Genomic DNA, 18,301 nt, shown 5'->3' on the forward strand with positions numbered 1-18,301 from the left:
TGGAGAAGACCAATTCTGTGGTTCTCGAATTTTAGCGAGCTCCGGAATCACCCGGCTGGCTGGATAAACACAACTGCTGGCCCCGCTCCCAGAGTGTCTGATTCATTAGGTCTGGGGTGGGACCTGAGGATTCACATTGCTAACAGCCTTCCAAGGGGTGATGTCAGTCTGGGATCATGCTTTAAGAACCACTAGTTCTTTTTTCCCATTTTATGTCACACAATGTCTTCACTGTCTCTTCTATGAGGTTTTTAGCGTCATAGGGTATAATGTACAAAGTACTCCACAGCTCAGCACTGTTGGGATAAGAAGACTGATCTCTGCCCTCTTGTCTTCAGTGGAATAAAGGAGGCAAGACAGGAAAGCATGTATTATGGTGATCAATAATAATAATATATAAATTTAAATCACGGAAATGAGCTGAGGAAGAAAGATGGGTCCGAAATCAATCAACTCTTATTTAATACTAATTAGAGAACATAATTAGAGAACAAGCTGAACAAGTCTTTTGGAAGTTTCTAGAAGGGGGTGTAGACCTTGAGCCGTGATTTGAAAGGAAAAATTGATGAGGAGGGAGGTTGTCTCAAGCATATTCTGCCAAGATTGTATATATAGAAAGTTTTTCAGCTCTTCAGAGAAAAGAAAAAGGAAAAGTTATTGTGCATAATTCTAAAATTAGGACCTGCTTCAATCAGAAGACCTTTTGAAGTAAAAGTAGCACAGCACAGTTGGAAGAACATGGAGTCTGGAGCCAGACCTCCCTGTGTTTGTATCGTGGCCCTGCCATCCTGCCATTTGCTGGCTGTGTGACTTGGGCTCAGTTTCCATCCGTAGGGTGAGAATATCTATCCCTGTGTTTCTGGGTTATTGAAAAGATTCAATGAGAGGATGCAGGAAAAGAAACTGGCACAGAGTAGGTGCTACATAAATATGTGGAAATGATGTCATTGCATGCTGGCATCCATGCTCTGCCTCTGTTTCTTGGAAGTTGAGCTTTTGTTAAAACTTCTATAAGAAAAAGGGAAGATTAAAAAGCACATGTGATGCTTGGAAACAGCCATCGAGCAGCCCGCATTGAAGTTTTCATGATGGCAGAGAGCCCTGAAACACTCTTGCAGGGCAGCTGCTGGCCCAGGAAAGCCAACAGAGCATGTGCATGTCCTCAGCCCAAAGGCCCCAGTAGTCTGGGTCTTGAAAATTGTGCAGCAGTAAGAAGACTTATTGCTTTTTTTTAACAATGCACATATGAAGTGCCGGTTTTTTTAAGATCAGAATTCTACCACACATCTTTGCTGAAGAAGATACTATTACATAAGAGAGAAACAGATAGGGAGGACAGGGCTAGTAGCAGACTTGGAGACATTCTGTACTATAAGTAAAAGCATGTAGGTAATTTTAACAAAGTACTCATTTCAGTCCATGGAATTTGAGTCCAGGATTCTAGTAGTTGAGTGAAAAAAATGAAAGGATATGTCCCCAGACTTCCATGGGGTTGATGGAATGATTTGTTAGAAGACACCAGCTTGCCTCCAGGGATACCAGCGATGGTTAAACCGCCCCAGGCTTGGAACTGCTCTTCCCCCTGCTCTTGAAGTACAAGTTCCTCCCAAGAGCTCCATCTTGGGACTTCAAAGAAGCCGTTGTGAGAAGCTGCGATGTGCATTATTATCTTTATTCTCTCTCTACTTTTTTAAAAAACATCTTTATTGGAGTATAATTGCTTTACCATGGTGTGTTAGTTTCTGCTTTACAACAAAGTGAATCAGTTATACATTTACATATGTTCCCATATCTCTTCCCTCTTGCGTCTCCCTCCCTCCCACCCTCCCTATCCCACCCCTCTAGGTGGTCACAAAGCACCGAGCTGATCTCCCTGTGCTATGCGGCTGCTTCCCACTAGCTATCCACCCTACGTTTGGTAGTGTATATATGTCCATGCCACTCTCTCACTTCGTCACAGCTTACCCTTCCCCCCACCACATCCTCAAGTCCATGCTCTAGTAGGTCTGTGTTTTATTCCCGTCCTACCCCTAGGCTCTTCATGACATTTTTTTTCTTAGATTCCATATGTATGTGTTAGCATATGGTATTTGTTTTTCTCCTTCTGACTTACTTCACTCTGTATGACAGACTCCAGGTCCATCCACCTCACTACAAACAACTGTTTCATTTCTTTTTATGGCTGAGTAATACTGGCTCGGCGTCCTTCAGGTTCAAACACAGACATGTTGGAGGCGGAGCTGTGTTTCTCCTCAGCGGGCTCGTGACTCTGCTGTCCTTCCTTCTCGCACAGGATGTCCCCTGGGCTTCTATGGAAAGGACTGTGCGTTGATATGCCGGTGTCAAAATGGAGCTGACTGCGACCACATGTCCGGACAGTGTACTTGCCGCACCGGGTTCATGGGGAAGCACTGCGAGCAGAGTGAGTGTGAGAGCGAGAGGCATCTCTAGGCGCTGTTATTTCCCCCAGAACTCCTGACGACGCGGAGGCAGGACCCGCAGCGTTGAGGCGGTTCCGCCTGATGGCTGGTCCCTTAACAGCGCCGTTGACTTCATTCCCCTCCCAGAGACCCCGCTACTTTGGGATTCTTGCTGGCTGTCCTTGTCCTCAAAATTCTTCTTCTGAGGAACTGATCAGCGCGCTGGGTGGAGGGGGGTGTGGCTACAAGGATGAAGACAGAATTCAATTTTTCCATCTGTTCATCCTGGCTCTTTCTTCCTCCCCTTCTTATTTTTGGAATGTGGCTGCACAGAGCTTTAAAAGAGCCAGTCAGGCTTTCCTCACGGCAGAGGCAGTGCCAGGGTCTCGCAGTGGAGGGGTGTGCGTTCGGTAGGGCCAGGTTGGGTGCACGGGGGCAGAGGGGCTGGGGGCCCAGTGCCAGCCCCCCCGTGCGGGAGGGGTGAGTCCGTGCAAACACGGCCACGCTTTCGGCAACCTTCTCTTGATAGTGCTTTTATACCGTTTCCACTAACTACTCCTCATCTGAGTATTAACAACCTTCCAGACAATATATTGCCTTCAATTTTTTTTGTTGTAAAAAATCCCGCTCGGGGAACATATACTTTCTTGGAATTCCCCATCCTTGTGGTTCCGTTTCTACCCCAGCAGCTATGCATCTGCTCACAGGGCTGTAAGAACACTAGCCTTAGACTATTTCAAAGTAGTTTATTGTTCCTTTCCTCTGTGACTTTCATTCAATGTTCAAGATGAATAAATCAGGTCTTAGGGCCGTATGAGGCTCACTCTTTCACCATAAATGACAGGAAAGGTGCAGGACGTTTCCTACTTATAGAGGGTGTACTCTTGAGAAGGATGCAACAAAGATTACACGGCTGTAGGAGCAATGTAGCCTGGAAAGGTTCATCAGCAGAGTAGGACTTTGGCAACAAAGCACTACTCTCCCTCCACGACCCCTCCCCAGAACCTCACAGCATCACTGGACAGCCAGGTTTGCCTGGCTGTCTATGTGCCAAACTCTAGAATATATCTGCATATCCTCCCATCTAGTAAATAACAAGAGTGACATCCAGGAATCAGCCTGGCCCCATTTTAGTTTTGCACTGCTAGTTCATTTAATCATGAAACAGATACTGAGTCCTACAGTTGCCTGCACACTGCTTTGTGTATATAAATATTATATGTATGTGTATAAATGTCTAAACATATATACACATACATATATGCCTAGAAACCAGAATAGGCTCTAAACTGACTTTCACTTGAATGCCAGAATGGTTATGGGCTTATTAAATAAAAACATCTTAAGTGCTTCCATGATTACTCTGAACATCAAATTAAAATGTTCCTATTTTTGGAGACTTTTCCTAATGCTCATGTGTAAATAGAAACCCTGTGTCTGACAGAGAGCTCTGATAGTAATAGCACATTGCCCCCTGCTGCTCACTTTACAAAAAAATCAGTATTTTGTCATGATAATTTTTACATTTAACATGCCTATATGTTCTTTGAAATTCATGCCCGACTCTTATAGGATTACATCATAAATATCTCACTATTTTAGTCTCTCAGTCTTCAACCTGCAAGTCCAAATTTTGAGCCTTTCTGTGGTAAATGAAGTTCTTAGCTAGAAAATTAACAAAGCTTGCCCTCTCCCTCTTCCCCTGCTCCCAGCTAATCCAAGTCAGACTGTGCCTTCAGGAGGGTCCTAAAGCCTACAGTAAAATATACATGTTCTCAGAGAAGCATCTCTAGTTTATACTTTTCAGTGTGGTCCCCTTCTATCCCATAGTTTTGCCTGGTGGAGTCATCTCAGATTGCCCTTAGTGATGATCTTCATCAATTCCACTGGGGTTCCACAGACTCTCTACAAACCTCCATCAGGGAGGTGGGTACATACAATAGAATCTGAAAGTGCCCAGAGCCGTGATGAGGGCCTCAGTCTCTGGCCCTGCGCTGCCTGGCCTGTGAGTCCCAGCATGACTCAGGGAACACCAGCCAGCTCTAGGACACCCTAGGTGGTACAAGTCTCCCTGAACAGGGATCCCCTGGAAGGGCTGGCCTCCCAGCACACCAGATCATACAGTAAGACCCTTGCCCCAGGTTCCCAAGGCCGGAGAGCTACATTGGACTCTCATCTTCTTCTCAGAGTGCCCTGCAGGAACATATGGCTATGGCTGTCGCCAGATATGTGACTGTCTGAACAACTCCACCTGTGACCACATCACCGGGACCTGTTACTGCAGCCCAGGATGGAAGGGGGCACGATGTGATCAAGGTAAGGATGCTAGTAAAGGATACTTACTCAGATGAGGACACTAAAGCTGAAAGAAGTTGAGTGATTTGCCCAAGGTTACATATATCTAGAATATGTTAGTGTTTTGATACCAGGTTTATCTGATTCCAAAGCTCATGAGTTTTCCACTGTGCCTACAATTTTTTCAGCTTTATTGAAATATAATTAACCTGTAAAAAGCAACATACATATATATATAATTATACTGTATATATATATACACACACACACACATATATAACACATATGTACAACACAAAGTATACAACTTGATAAAATCTGATGTATGTATACAACCATGAGACTATCACCACAATAAAAATAATGAAAACATCCATCACCCCCCAAAATTCCCTCCCTGCCACCACTAGGTCCCAGGCAATCACTGATCTACCTTCTGTCACTATAGCTTAGTTTGCATTTCCTAGAATTTCATATACGTGGAACCATACTGTACTCTTTTTTGTCTGATTTTGTTTATTCGGCATAATTATTTTTGAACCATGTTGCTGTGTGTATCAATACTTCAGTTCTTTTTATTGCTGAGTAGTATTCTGTTGCGTGGATATACTGTAATTTGTTGACCCATTCATTCACCTGTGATGGATTGTTTCCAGTTTTTGGCTACTGCAGATAAAGCTATTGTGAACAGTAGTGTGTCAAGTCTTTGGGGACATAGGCTTTCATTTCTCTTGGGTAAGTTCATAGGACTAGAAGGATTGGGTCATATGGTATGTGCAGGACTACCTGCAATATACATAGTCAGTCCTACTTGGGCAATTCTGATTCTGGGGTGGATGGCTCCCTTGAGAAAGATGGTTCTGAAGCATGGCCTTCAGAGAGCTCCTAGCGCATGTGGTGCTTTCTCTATGTCATAAACACATGGGCTGTAAAGGCTTCAGAAAATTCATATAGTGATGTAAGTGAAGTCATCTTAAACAGTAAACTATGTGGGTATTCCTATTTGACTTTATTTCGTAAAATAACTTTGACATGCTCATGATTTGTATTTGACCATCATAACGATACAGTGTTATATTCCACAATAACATTGTTGTTACAAATACATTGTAATCACACTACACTGGGCTTGGTGCCTGCCTTTGGGGGCAGGCTGTCTTATAAGAAGGTCTAGCATTTAGAATCATAAAGTCTTAGGGACATTTGAGCTGGAAGTACCTTCATGGAGGCCATGAAGGATGTATTCATTATTTCCTCTTTTACAGATGATGAAACTGCAGCCTAAGAGCTTAAGGGAAAGTTCAGAATGTATGGATCAATTTTTTTAGATGCCAGCTTTCTTGATTGTCAGCCCCACTTGTGCCTTCACTTGATGGAACTCAAGGAAGAACTATGTAAAATGAAATTTTGAATTTTAATGAATAAGGTTTTAGGGTAATGTTACCAGGTATTATTGGGACAGACCTTTCTGTCATAGAAAATACCTCATAGGACATATCTTCTGTGGTAAAAGGCTCATTGAAATTAGGACAAGACAGATCCTGATCTTGGGCTAGATTTCTTACGGACTTACTCTTGACTGGAAGGAAAATTACTTTCCTCTTAGACATGCTAAGGACAGACATAAAATAAAGTTAGGCACCTGAGTTAGCCATTCATAAGCTTAATGCTGTATAATAAATAAGAACAATAAAAATTAGATAAATTATTACCCCCAAGAAACTGCTGATCTAAGCGTTTAATTGGAAATCTGTGAGAAGCTCTCAAACCATACTGTTGAGTCTTTGGGTTCAGGAAATCTTGTCTCTTTTTTGAGGCTTAGAGAAGCCCTCTTCTGGGCACAGACAAGCCAACAACATCTGAACATGAGGAATGTTTGTTTTTCCTTCCTTCTCTGTTTCCAAATTGACATTTCATGAACTGAAAATATCCAGGCATTAGCACAGTGGGAGATTTTTGTAAATAGAGACCAAATATTTATCTGGCACATTGTCATCCTTACTCACATCTCTTTTTCTCCTTTTCTAGCTGGTGTTATAATAGTTGGAAATCTGAACAGCTTAAGCAGAACCAGTACAGCTCTGCCCACTGATTCCTACCAAATCGGGGCCATCACGGGCATCATCATACTTGCCCTAGTTGTTCTGTTCCTCCTGGCGCTGTTCATTATTTATAGACACAAGCAGAAGGGGAAGGAATCGAGCATGCCAGCAGTCACTTACACCCCCGCTATGAGGGTCATGAATGCAGACTATGCCATTTCAGGTGAGACTGGACCCACTAGAGGCATTTTACTCCTTTAAAGATGAGGCTTCATCCTGGTTCTTTGCAACAGCATTTTTGGCTGTGCTGCCCATTGTTATTGTCAACCAGCCTTGAGAAAATTTTATGTTTGGAGAAGATGCATTGTTAGAAATGCGTTTTATGTGACAACAGCGGTAAAATCATCACTGTTGTCTTCTATGAGGGATTTAAAATTGGATTCATTATATGGTTGCTTTGAATGTTGGGAATTTCAACCTGGAAGGAGCTTTGGTGGGCACCCAGTCCCAAGCTGTTGTCATATGTGGGGGACAGGGTGGGGAGAGGAGGAGGTGGCCAGAATTTTATTGTGGTCATGGAGCTGATCAGGGATGAGGACCCTGTCTTCTGTCTCTGGCCTTGCGTTCTTCCTAGGTGCCTTCCAGCCTGTACTGGGGCCCATGGGACTGCACAGCAACCAAGTTATGTAAGAAACAGTTTGGGGGGATTAGCAAGAACCAAGGCTGTTCTTTAAGAAAACTCTTTTGAATCTTCCTTTCTGTCGCGAGACCCCATAGAAAGTAAATTTTTAAGTGACATGCTTAATCCTGAGAAGAAGTAACCACCTAAGTGAAGAATTTGGAAACTTAAGGTATTTATTAATTTGGGGGCAATCATTGAAGGATTTCCGGTGGGTTACATGTTTATAAATAAAGTGATTTTGGGGGAATCCATAAAGTAGCTGATTTACTTAGTACTGCATTTCTAGTGCAGAATATTGTGTCAAGAATTCGAGTGTTTAAAAAACAGAGGAAAGTTACAGCAGAAGTAGCTTCAAAGTGATGCCTTCCCAGCTTGTACAAGCTCCAAAGCAAAGAGCAGTTGTGGGTGGATACTTTCACACTTTTCCAGGAGGCAGGTAGGAAGGCAGATGCCTGCTGCTCCTAGAGGCTTTGCTGCCTATGCAGGGCAGGAGGGGATTCTGTCCTGCCTGTGATATGGAAGTAGTCCAAACATTTGTTCTTGTTATTTGGCTTCCCTCTTTCCCACGGGCATGTAGGGAGCCTGCCATCTTAACCATTTCCTTCTCTTCTGGCAGAAACCCTTCCTCACAGCAGTGGTGGAAATGCTAACAGCCATTACTTCACCAATCCCAGCTACCATACACTCACCCAGTGTGCCACATCCCCGCACGTCAACAACAGGGACAGGATGACCATGGCAAAGGTGAGAGGATATGGTCTAAGCCAGTGAGGGTAGGGCAGGGGAGAGAGGAATGAACAAGCGTGTATGAGGGCTTCTGTTTGCCGGCTGCCGTTCTACATACATACGTCTATTATCTCATTTATTCCTCTACACAGTCCCACGGGCGTGTATTAGGTTCTCAGGTTTACTGACAAAAACCCCTAAGTAATGGGGAATTTAAGTCACTTCCAAACATTGCTTGTGAGTGAGGCTGCCACGAGGTGAGTCAGTCTCGCTGTCTCTACAACTGGTACTGTTTTCGTTGCACTTCTTTGGAAAAATGTTTCTCACGTTGCATGAGGTTCTAAAGTAATGTCTCAGACCAAACCTATAGCGGACTCAGGCCTGGGTAAAACTGCCAAGTTTGACTTTTGTGACCACCTGTCTTCTAGTGCCCTTTCCTGGCCACCTGTACCTGAGTAATGACAACATCAATAATATGCATTTATTTCACTTGAACCACATGAAATTGAATTTTGGTGGGTCAAAAATGATCAAATAGAAATAACCTAATACTATGTGCCAAGCAATTCTAATCATTTTACAAATATAAATTTATAAAATTATTAGAATGATTTAATCTTCACACAAATCCTATGAATCAAGAGTCATTATCCCATTTTACAGATGCCCATAGAGGTTGGAGGCCCCAGAGTGGCTCCTCTGGTACCACCCAGTTCACCCCCAGGTCTCTTCCACAGTGCTCTGAAATCCCAAACGTTTCTCCCTTCCAAACTGCACCTGGATTATATTTCTAGTCTCCGTTGTCTAATTCCAGCTCTCTATTAGAATAAAACAAAGCTAATTAAATTAATTCAGTTGCAATTAAATTAATGCAGCTGGATTTTAATTATAGTGCCTCATAGTTAAATAGCACTTCACATTCTCCAGAGACTTTGATATTTATCATACCATTTGTTCTTGTTCCCATTCAGGGAGAGAGCAAAGTAGATTATCTTATCCTCATGCTTATGGCTAAGAAAACTGCTAAGAGTGACTCGTACAAGATCATACAGTATTTGATGGGAAAGCTCAGATCAAGAATTTGGTTTTTTCAGTTCAAAGTTCCACGTATGTAAACCCAAGTAAGGTCTAACTGGCACAGAGCGACAGCAGGAAATGGAGAAGTTGCGGCAGTGGAGGGAAGGGTTAGGGCCGAGGGACACATACTCCTGCTGCCTCTAAGTCCTGCCAGGTCGGATGCGGTCACCTTGGCCTCTTGGTGCATCCTCATGTAAGGACCGATCCTTGATACATGCCATGAACTTGCTTTCCCCAGATGAGTAACACTTCACTGTGCCATATTGTATTTTCTCTTTAAATCTTTTGTTGTTTATATTTTTAACAGTCAAAAAACAATCAGCTGTTTGTGAACCTGAAAAATGTGAATCCTGGGAAGAGGGGCCCTGTGGTGGACTACACAGGCACGCTGCCTGCAGACTGGAAACACGGCGGCTACCTCAACGAGCTTGGCAAGTCCCCCCCCTTCCCCACCTTCACAAGCATCTTTGTCTTTTAGTCACCGCAAACAGTCACAGATTCATGACAGTGCCAAAGCGATCTATTGAAAACATGCATGGAAAAACAAAGTCATAGGATTATACCTAATCCCTGTATGGGGCTTCTACCGTCCTAAGGGCTTTATTTATTCAACGTTTATTGAGTTCTTACTGTGAGCCAGGAATTGATAAAAAGAGACAAGGATCTCTGCCTGCTTGTAGCTTACATCCCACCTTTCCATGTATTAACTCACCTAATTCTCACAAGTACTGTTATAGGTACCATTATTATCATCATCATCTCCCTGTTACAGTTGTGAAACTCAGTCATAAAGAGGTTAAATAACTTGTGTAAGTTCTCAAAGCCTATTAAATGGTGGAGCTGGGATTTGAACCTAGTCAGCTTGGTTCCAGGGTGTGTGCTTCTCTTTGCTCTCTGTTAATCTGAGGTACCCTCACTAGAGGCCCTTCCTCTTTTAGGTGAGGAAATAGAGATATCAATTAGATATCTAATAGTAAGTCAGTGGTTCTGAAAATAGTAAGTCAGTAGTTCTCAAACGTCTGGGAATCAGGACCCTTTCATACACCCTTAAAAGTCATTGAGGAGCCCAAAGAACCCCTACTGACATGGGTTATATCTGCTGATATTTACCGTATTACAAACAAAATCTGAGAACATCTTAGAGAGCTATTTATTAATTTATAATGACATCTCATTTCATGATAACATAAAATGCATTTTTATGAAAAATAACTACATTTTCCAAAATGAACCAAAAAATTAGTAAGAAGAGTGACACTGTTTAACACTTTTATACATCTCTTTACCATCTGGCTTAATAGAGGACAGCTAGATTTTCATATCTGCTTCTGTGTTTGATCAGTAGTGATCTTACACTTGGTGTGGTTCCTGGAAAACTCCAACATACACCTGAGAGAGAATGAGAGTGGAAAGGACAAATAGTGTTATATTATGATGAGAACACAACATTTAATCTCGGGGCCCTCCTGTGAAGGGGCTGGGGATTCCTGGACCACACTTAAAGAACTGCTCTGATACCCCATTGAGCATGTGGTGCAGCCCCTTATTTTCAGGGAGGAGCTGAATGATACAGTAACTAACATGTGTGCAGTGTCTTAGGGGCAGGCAGCAAACCCTTTCATATGTATTTATTTGGTGGTAAGGTTGCCAGGAAGTCCCATTAAATTGGAATTTCAGATAAGAAACAAATAATTTTTGTATAAATATATCCCAAATATTGCACGAGGCAAACTTATCTGAACAATTATTTGTTGTTTCTCTAAAATTCAAATTTAACTGGACATCCTGTGTGTTTTGTTGTTGTTGTTGTTGTTGTTTTGCGGTACGCGGGCCTCTTACTGCTGTGGCCTCTCCCGCTGTGGAGCACAGGCTCCGGACACACAGCCTCCGCGGCCATGGCTCACGGGCCCAGCCGCTCCGCGGCATGTGGGATCTTCCCAGACCGGGGCACGAACCCGTGTCTCCTGCATCGGCAGGCGGACTCCCAACCACTGCACCACTAGGGAAGCCCTGTCCTGTGTTTTCATTTACTAAATCTGTCACCCCCTACTGTGTGGGCCCTTGCACAAATCTTGTTTTATAGAGGAATAAGCAAAGAGGTTAACTCTCTTGTCCAAGATTTCATAGAAGGAAAGGGGTACAGTTGAGTCTCACAGTTGGTCTTCTGCCTCCCCTCACTTCGATCCTTCTGTGAATACCGTGTATGTCAATTCACCTGAGCCACCTGGAGGAACCAAACCCTGTGGGCTCTGGAATCCCCTCTTACTACGGAAATGGAAATGTTTAAGTAGCAAATGAGTACAAATTCTTAACTTTTATCTGCATTCTTCAACTGATAACCAACATTATCACTAGGATGTGTATTTCTACATTCTTAGAGTAAAATTACTTATATACCAGATTCACATTTTACTTACTGGTGAAATCACTTAACTTTAGGGAGGTTAATAATCTAGTTCAAAGAAGTACATGAATTGATAATAGTAAAATACCACCCGGCACTAATGAGGGAAAAGTTCTCTCATTCCATCTCCACTTAATGGAGTTTTTCCTGATTCCAGAACACAACACACAGTCACTGTAATTGTCATATATAAATTTCTCCACTTTCTGTCTCAATGAGACCCAAGGGACTGATTATTAGTAACATAAAATCTTCATTGGAAATTCTGGATCTCCTTGGTTTGTTCCCATCCAAAAGTAATTCTGCATTTAATATCCCTGTAAAGTTGTTGCATAGAAAAAGTCTTTTCTTAAAAGAACAGAATAAGGCACATTATGGATAATGAAGTGTGTAGTAGTTTTAAATGATGGGAAGGTTGTGATGCTGTCTGAAAGAGCCCTGAACTTGACACAAAAGCTGTGAGATCAATTCCTGCTTCTGTGATATGACACTGTGCCAGTCATCCTCTCAAGACTGATTTGTTTGTTTGTAAAACAGAGATAAGGATCACATTCTGGCTCATTGTATGAAGTAGATTAACTGGAGCATTTGAAAGTGCCTGTTCAGGGATTGGGACAGACAGGAGTTTATGAGGAAGGCCACCTGCTTCCTTGTTAAAACTGCACCCTGATCTTCCAGGGCAGAGAAGAGAGAATCTGCCATGAGTGGCTGGTCTCATAGCCCCGCTCTTGTTTCCTGATTTACTATCCACCCACCCCATGTTGCTCCTCTCTTTAACCCCCTGGGGAAGGCTAGCCATTGCACAGCTAAGATCAAGACAGACATTTAACAAGACTTTGCCACAGTTTGGAGATGGCCAAGGGAATTAGGCAAAGAATAACATAGAGTTCTTTGATTAGGCTGCTGTCAGGCCACAGGCTGCCTGTCTTCACCGGGTCCCTTTAAAAAGTCCAGAGTCTCTAAGACCACCCTCACTTCTGATACCAACTACAAGTTCAAGGGTCCTCAAGACCACCCACAGGATCAATAATTTGCTAGAAACACAGAACTCACTAAGAGCTGTTATATTCATGGTTACAGTTTATCACAGCAAAAAGGTACAGATTAAAATCAGCGAGGGAAGAGACACGGGGCAGAGTCCAGGAAAGTTCAAGTGTGAAACTTGCAGTTATCCTTTCCCAGTGGGATCACAGAAACTGCTAACTTTTCCTAGCAACAATGTGTGACAAACTATTACATATATAGAATAGATAAACAACAAGGTCCTACTGTATAGCACAGGGAACTATATTCAGTATCTTGTAATAAACCATAATTTAAAAGAATATGAAAAAGAATATATATATATATGTAACTGAATCACTTTGCTATAGCTCAGGAAGTGACACATTTTAAATCAACTGTACTTCAATAAAATAAATTTTTTTTAGAAAGTGTTACAGTAACTGAAACACCATTCATTTATATGGCGCTTCAGAGTTTGCAATGCCTTTCCCTATGGTCTATTTCATGTCATGTTCACAACAACCCTGTAAGACTTAGAAGGTGGGTTGTGTTTTCCCCATTTTAGAGATAAGAAAATTGAGGCTCAGCGAGTTGAACATCTTGTGTAAAGTCATGTAGCTAACAAGTGATGAGATCCCAGTCCTTTGTCTCAGGTCTAGCCTGACTGTGTCCTTTCCACCGAGCAACCTTGAGTCAAGTCTACTGATTCATATGTGCCTCAGTTTCTACCCGATATTGACCAGCCTTTCCCAAAGTCACTGGAACGAGCAGGAGAATGCTCAGAATGCCATATAACATTTTTTAAACTCTTAAGTACTGAAACATCTGGCGCGAGTGATCTGGTGTCGAGGTTTGGAAAGCAGCATCCTTGACTATTTACTGCAGTGGGGAGACAGTGGGTACCCAAACCATCTTCTCCAAGGACCTGAGAGTATTAGATGAGTTTTCTCTTTCTTTCAGTCCTCACTGGATATTTTTTTCTTCCTTTGTTACAGGTGCTTTTGGACTTGACAGAAATTATATGGGAAAATCCTTGAAAGGTATAGTGTAAATTTGAGGAAGAAATACATTTATCAGAACACAATTAAAAATTTTTTTTTACCTCAGAGACAGAAATAATTTGTTAAACCAGCAAAGGCGGCACTGTAGGGAAAATGTAGCATTGTTAGGGGGTTTAATTACTCCAGCAAAGACATGAGCACATTTAACAGTCAGCGAGAGAGTGAACATAGGTGGATCTTGTTAGAGCAGCAGTCTTGGAGAACCAAGGCTTTGATTTGCTGGGAAAACACTCATAATTCCTTTCAAAGAAATATAGCTTGTGGGGAGAGAGCAATATGAAAAAGGAAATAGCAGGGAAAAGAGGAAGAGATCAGCTTGGTTACATGTTCACTGAAGCTTGCTTTTTGGAAGGAATTTGAGTAGTAACTTCAGGTGCCCAGACCTGAGGTTTTACAAAGAAGCCTCACAGCATAGTTGCCTTCCTTACCATGAAAATAGTATCTTCTTATGCTCCTGGGGTCAGCAACAGATGGAGTCTTGACTGAAGCCTTTGAGGATTCAGAGACTATTAGTAAAATAGAGTGGAATTAATTTTATTTGAGTGTGATAATAAAAATGAAATCAAATCCATGATGTTTACATTGGTCCTCACCTTAGAGAGGAGCCAAAATTACTTGTGGATGGGTAATTTTATAGCAGATTATCTCCAAAATACATAAAAAATGGATGCCATTATTTTAATTGTTAAAAACTATAGATAACTACGAAGAAAAATAAGTAATGTGCCCAAATCAGTTATCGCCAAGAAAATAAATGATGTTGCCCATGAAATAGCATTTGCTTCCCGCCCCCCCATCTCTCTTCACAGACCTGGGAAAACATTCTGAATATAATTCAAGTAACTGCTCCCTAAGCAGTTCTGAGAACCCATATGCCACTATTAAAGACCCACCCATCCTTATTCCCAAACACTCAGAGTGTGGTTATGTGGAGATGAAGTCACCGGCGCGGAGAGATTCCCCGTATGCAGAGATCAATAACTCAACTTCAGCCAACAAGAATGTCTATGAAGTTGGTAAGTTTTCCTAACCAAAGAAAGAACCTAGTGAGTGGGAATATTCTTTTCAAACAATTTTAAAGTCCTTCAGAATACAATTGTTGCAGTTCATATACACTGTATTGAAAATAGTGGTCTGTATTTTAAATGTTAACCTGTGTTTACGGTGATCATATTAGTTGGTGTCAAATGAACTTTTCAGGGAAAATACCATTTAGAAAATTCAAAGTAAGTTTTTTATTTTATTTTATTTTTTTACCTCCCACCCGGTCATCCATCTTTTGTTTTGTAACCATAGTGAATATTTTAGCATGCATGTGGAATAGCATATGTATCATATTAGCTAATATGTCAAGTTAGCCAAAACAAATGGTTCAAGTGGATTAAACAGATGGTTCCATTTCCTGGTTGCATTCATTATATTAATCTAATGCTTTTAGCAGGATTGGAACATTTTACTTCTAAATTTGTCTATTAGATTAGTAATACTCTCTAATGTGAATCTGATACAAATTGATAAGAATTCAGTTAGTATTAGAGTTATTTTGATTGCCCCTTGCAAATACCATTTGAGGAAGTTAAAACATACCAGAGCTATCCTGGGCAGAGCTATCCTGGGCTAGATAGTAGAGCTTTATATTTTCATTTTTCTTTCTCCATATCTTTCTCAATGTTTATGATTTAAGCCTGAAAAAAATTCTCTACTACAGTTGACCCTTGAGCAACATGGGTTGGAACTGCACGGGTCCACTTATACACGGACTTTTTTCAACGGTAAATGCTACAGTTCTATGTGATCTGCAGTTGGTTCAATCCAAGGATGTGAGACCATGGATATAGGAGGGCCAATTGTGAAGTTACGTGTGGATTTTCAGCTGCAGCTGGTTGGGGGAGGCTGTGGAGCACCCCAACCTTGCATTGTTCAAGGGTCAACTGTACTTGTAAATGAAGTGACTTATTTAATTCTAGTCATTTGTCATTCATTTTAGGCCATAGACATGTCATGGAAAGATATGTAATTCTTTTTAAGTATTAAGACAGCTTTTTAAAATGGAAGCCATAATGAACTACATTTATTTTTAAAAAGTCAGTAACAGTTCCCTTTTGAACTGTCCCCTAAGCCCACCACTGTGAGATGGGAAGTCAACTGAGAGCCTGAGTCCTGAGTTCTAAAGCTGTGCACTTGTTATGTGTTTCTATGAATCAAGTGACTCCCAGAGGACCTCGTTGTTTTACCTGTAGAGGAAGGGGTTTGGACTAGATTATCTCCAGGTTTTTGCAGACAGTGATTCATGTCCAGGGTTTCTGTATATTCCCTTGATGTCTTCATCTCAACCATACAGTCACCCTTTGTTCTGAGCATCGTTTGTGAACCTCAGTGGGTCTACCAACCAGAGAGTAGCCACCTCTATGTGATTATAAAAGGATCATTTGTTTTAAAGAATAATATTTTCTTATATATTTTTTTAAATTTATTTATTTATTTATTTATTGCCTGCATTGGGTCTTCATTGCTGCGTACAGGCTTTCTCTAGTTGTGGCGAGCAGGGGCTACTCTTCGTTGTGGTGCACAGGCTTCTCATTGCAGTGGCTTCTTTTGTTGCGGAGCACAGGCTCTAGGCGCACAGTCTTCAGTAATTGTGGCATGCAGGCTCAGTAGTTGTGGCTCATGGGCTCTAGAGCACAGGCTCAGTAGTTGTGGTGCATGGGCTTAGTTGCTCTGCAGCATGTGGGATCTTCCTGGACCAGGGCTCAAACCCATGTCCCCTGCATTGGCAGGCGGATTCTTAACCACTGCGCCACCAGGGAAGTCCCTTCTTATATTTTTATAAAAGCTCCTCTGGTGTGTTTGATATTTGCAAGGAATGCCATATTCTATTTTTTTAAAATTTCCATTGCTGATCAGTTCATGTGTCCCTGGTTGTCACAGAACCTACAGTGAGTGTTGTCCAAGGAATATTCAGCAATAATGGGCATCTCACCCAGGATCCATATGACCTCCCAAAGAACAGTCACATCCCTTGCCATTATGACCTGCTGCCAGTCCGAGACAGTTCATCCTCCCCCAAGCAAGAGGATGGCGGCGGCGGCAGCAACAGCAGCAGCAGTGAATGACACCAAAGGACCGCTGGGTAGCCGCTGGAACCCTTTCCAGAACTACAGTTCGGTTCTTCTCCATCCTCAAGTTTGCCACCCTATGTGAATGTTAATCTGCTCAGTAGGCAATTGTTGGACATGAACCAGAAAGCTCAAAACTGAGGGTGACTAACTGTAGGTCCTTTTTGTACAGGTGGCTCAGAAGGAGATAGCAATGTGATTTCCCATTCTTGTTAGTTTTAGAACTGCACCCGTGAAGCATGACTTATTGTAAAATCTTGGCTAAATGCATGACCGTGCAGGACTCTTTCAGCGACATGGGTTGCAGTGGACGTTGGTATTGTTGCTTGAAAAATTAAAAATTAAATGTTTTCTTTCTCATTTGCATTATAGAGCTGTACCTAGAATTGTGTGGTTTACCATAAAATTTACTTCATAAAAGTGTGAATCACTCAACGTGTAGAAGAAAAAGGTCCATCTTATTGAGTCCTTACTGTTTAACTTCTTTCAGCTGGACTCGGAATTGTAAGGATAATATGAGCCCAGCAGGAACCATTCTGCCAAGTGGCATTACTGGAAAGACTCTGAATAAACTCTAGAGGTGGATAGCAAATTTAAATATGAGAACTTTAGACTTCTTTTAGAATGAGGAAACGTACCATTAGAATTACTTTAGAAATGCTAGAATAATTGCAGGAATCAATATGCAAATGTGCCAGGCAGAAGTGCTTCTCCTCTCTATTTGATCCTTGGCCCACTTTAGATACACGACATTATTCTGATTACTGTCCCCATCATACACATTCACCACTTGAGATCCGTAACATATCAATAATTATTTCATAAATATAGAAATGAAATAATTTTATTTTTGACAGATTGGATTGAATGAGTGTATAATGATTGGAAAAAGTTGTAAATTTTAGGTGTAAGATGATGCTTAAGTTTTGTAAACCATTAGTAATACAGGCTGTAATATAGAATTAGCAGAAAGTTTTGATTAATTTTTCCCTAGAAGTGACCGAAATATTTTTGTGCATATTTGAGAAAAGGGCACTTTCCTTTTATTAATTGTTGATTTAGAGAAACTATGCTTAAGCTGGTCTTTTGCATTGCTAATATGACATGTACCCCATTTTTCATCAGTTTGTATTTCCATTTTTAAGTTGTATATTCTATGTTTTGTAGTGTTTGGATTGTTAATGAAAAAATATTATATGTTTATTGTTTCTTGTGTTATGGCTACTTTTGTTTTTGCTTGAGAAAAATGCACTGTTCTTGTTTCTTTTGGAGGGAGGAGATGAAAATATATAAATCAAGTCCATTAAAATTGGTCATTACTAAAATAGTACAGTAACCACAAGTGGATGGCTTATAATGGAAATAGAGAAGCTTTTTAATATTCTGAAATGGGGTTCCTTTAGATCCTGAGTCTTAGTTAAACCAAAGGGAAGGGGAGCAGGGAGACACTGTTACTGAGAAAGTACCACAGAC

At 41.4% G+C, this 18,301-nt stretch overlaps 1 protein-coding gene across 8 annotated transcripts in view; it reads left to right on the top strand.

Moving 5' to 3' along the window:
* Positions 1–18,149, top strand: part of MEGF10 (multiple EGF like domains 10) — a 376,760-nt gene extending 358,611 nt beyond the window's left edge. For 7 of the 8 annotated variants that reach the window (XM_067031512.1, XM_067031510.1, XM_067031511.1 and 4 more), the window contains 8 exons: positions 2,294–2,422; positions 4,608–4,736; positions 6,744–6,980; positions 8,056–8,183; positions 9,550–9,673; positions 13,647–13,691; positions 14,522–14,728; positions 16,641–18,149. In XM_067031512.1, coding sequence (XP_066887613.1) covers positions 2,294–2,422; positions 4,608–4,736; positions 6,744–6,980; positions 8,056–8,183; positions 9,550–9,673; positions 13,647–13,691; positions 14,522–14,728; positions 16,641–16,825 — 1,184 coding nt within the window. In that variant the 3' untranslated portion in view covers positions 16,826–18,149. The remainder of the gene's footprint in view (positions 1–2,293; positions 2,423–4,607; positions 4,737–6,743; positions 6,981–8,055; positions 8,184–9,549; positions 9,674–13,646; positions 13,692–14,521; positions 14,729–16,640) is intronic. The other variant, XM_067031516.1, reaches the window with a different exon arrangement.
* The last annotated feature ends 152 nt before the right edge of the window (positions 18,150–18,301 follow it).

Source organism: Kogia breviceps, chromosome 4 (genome assembly GCF_026419965.1).
Source record: "Kogia breviceps isolate mKogBre1 chromosome 4, mKogBre1 haplotype 1, whole genome shotgun sequence".
Lineage (NCBI taxonomy): Eukaryota > Metazoa > Chordata > Mammalia > Artiodactyla > Physeteridae > Kogia > Kogia breviceps.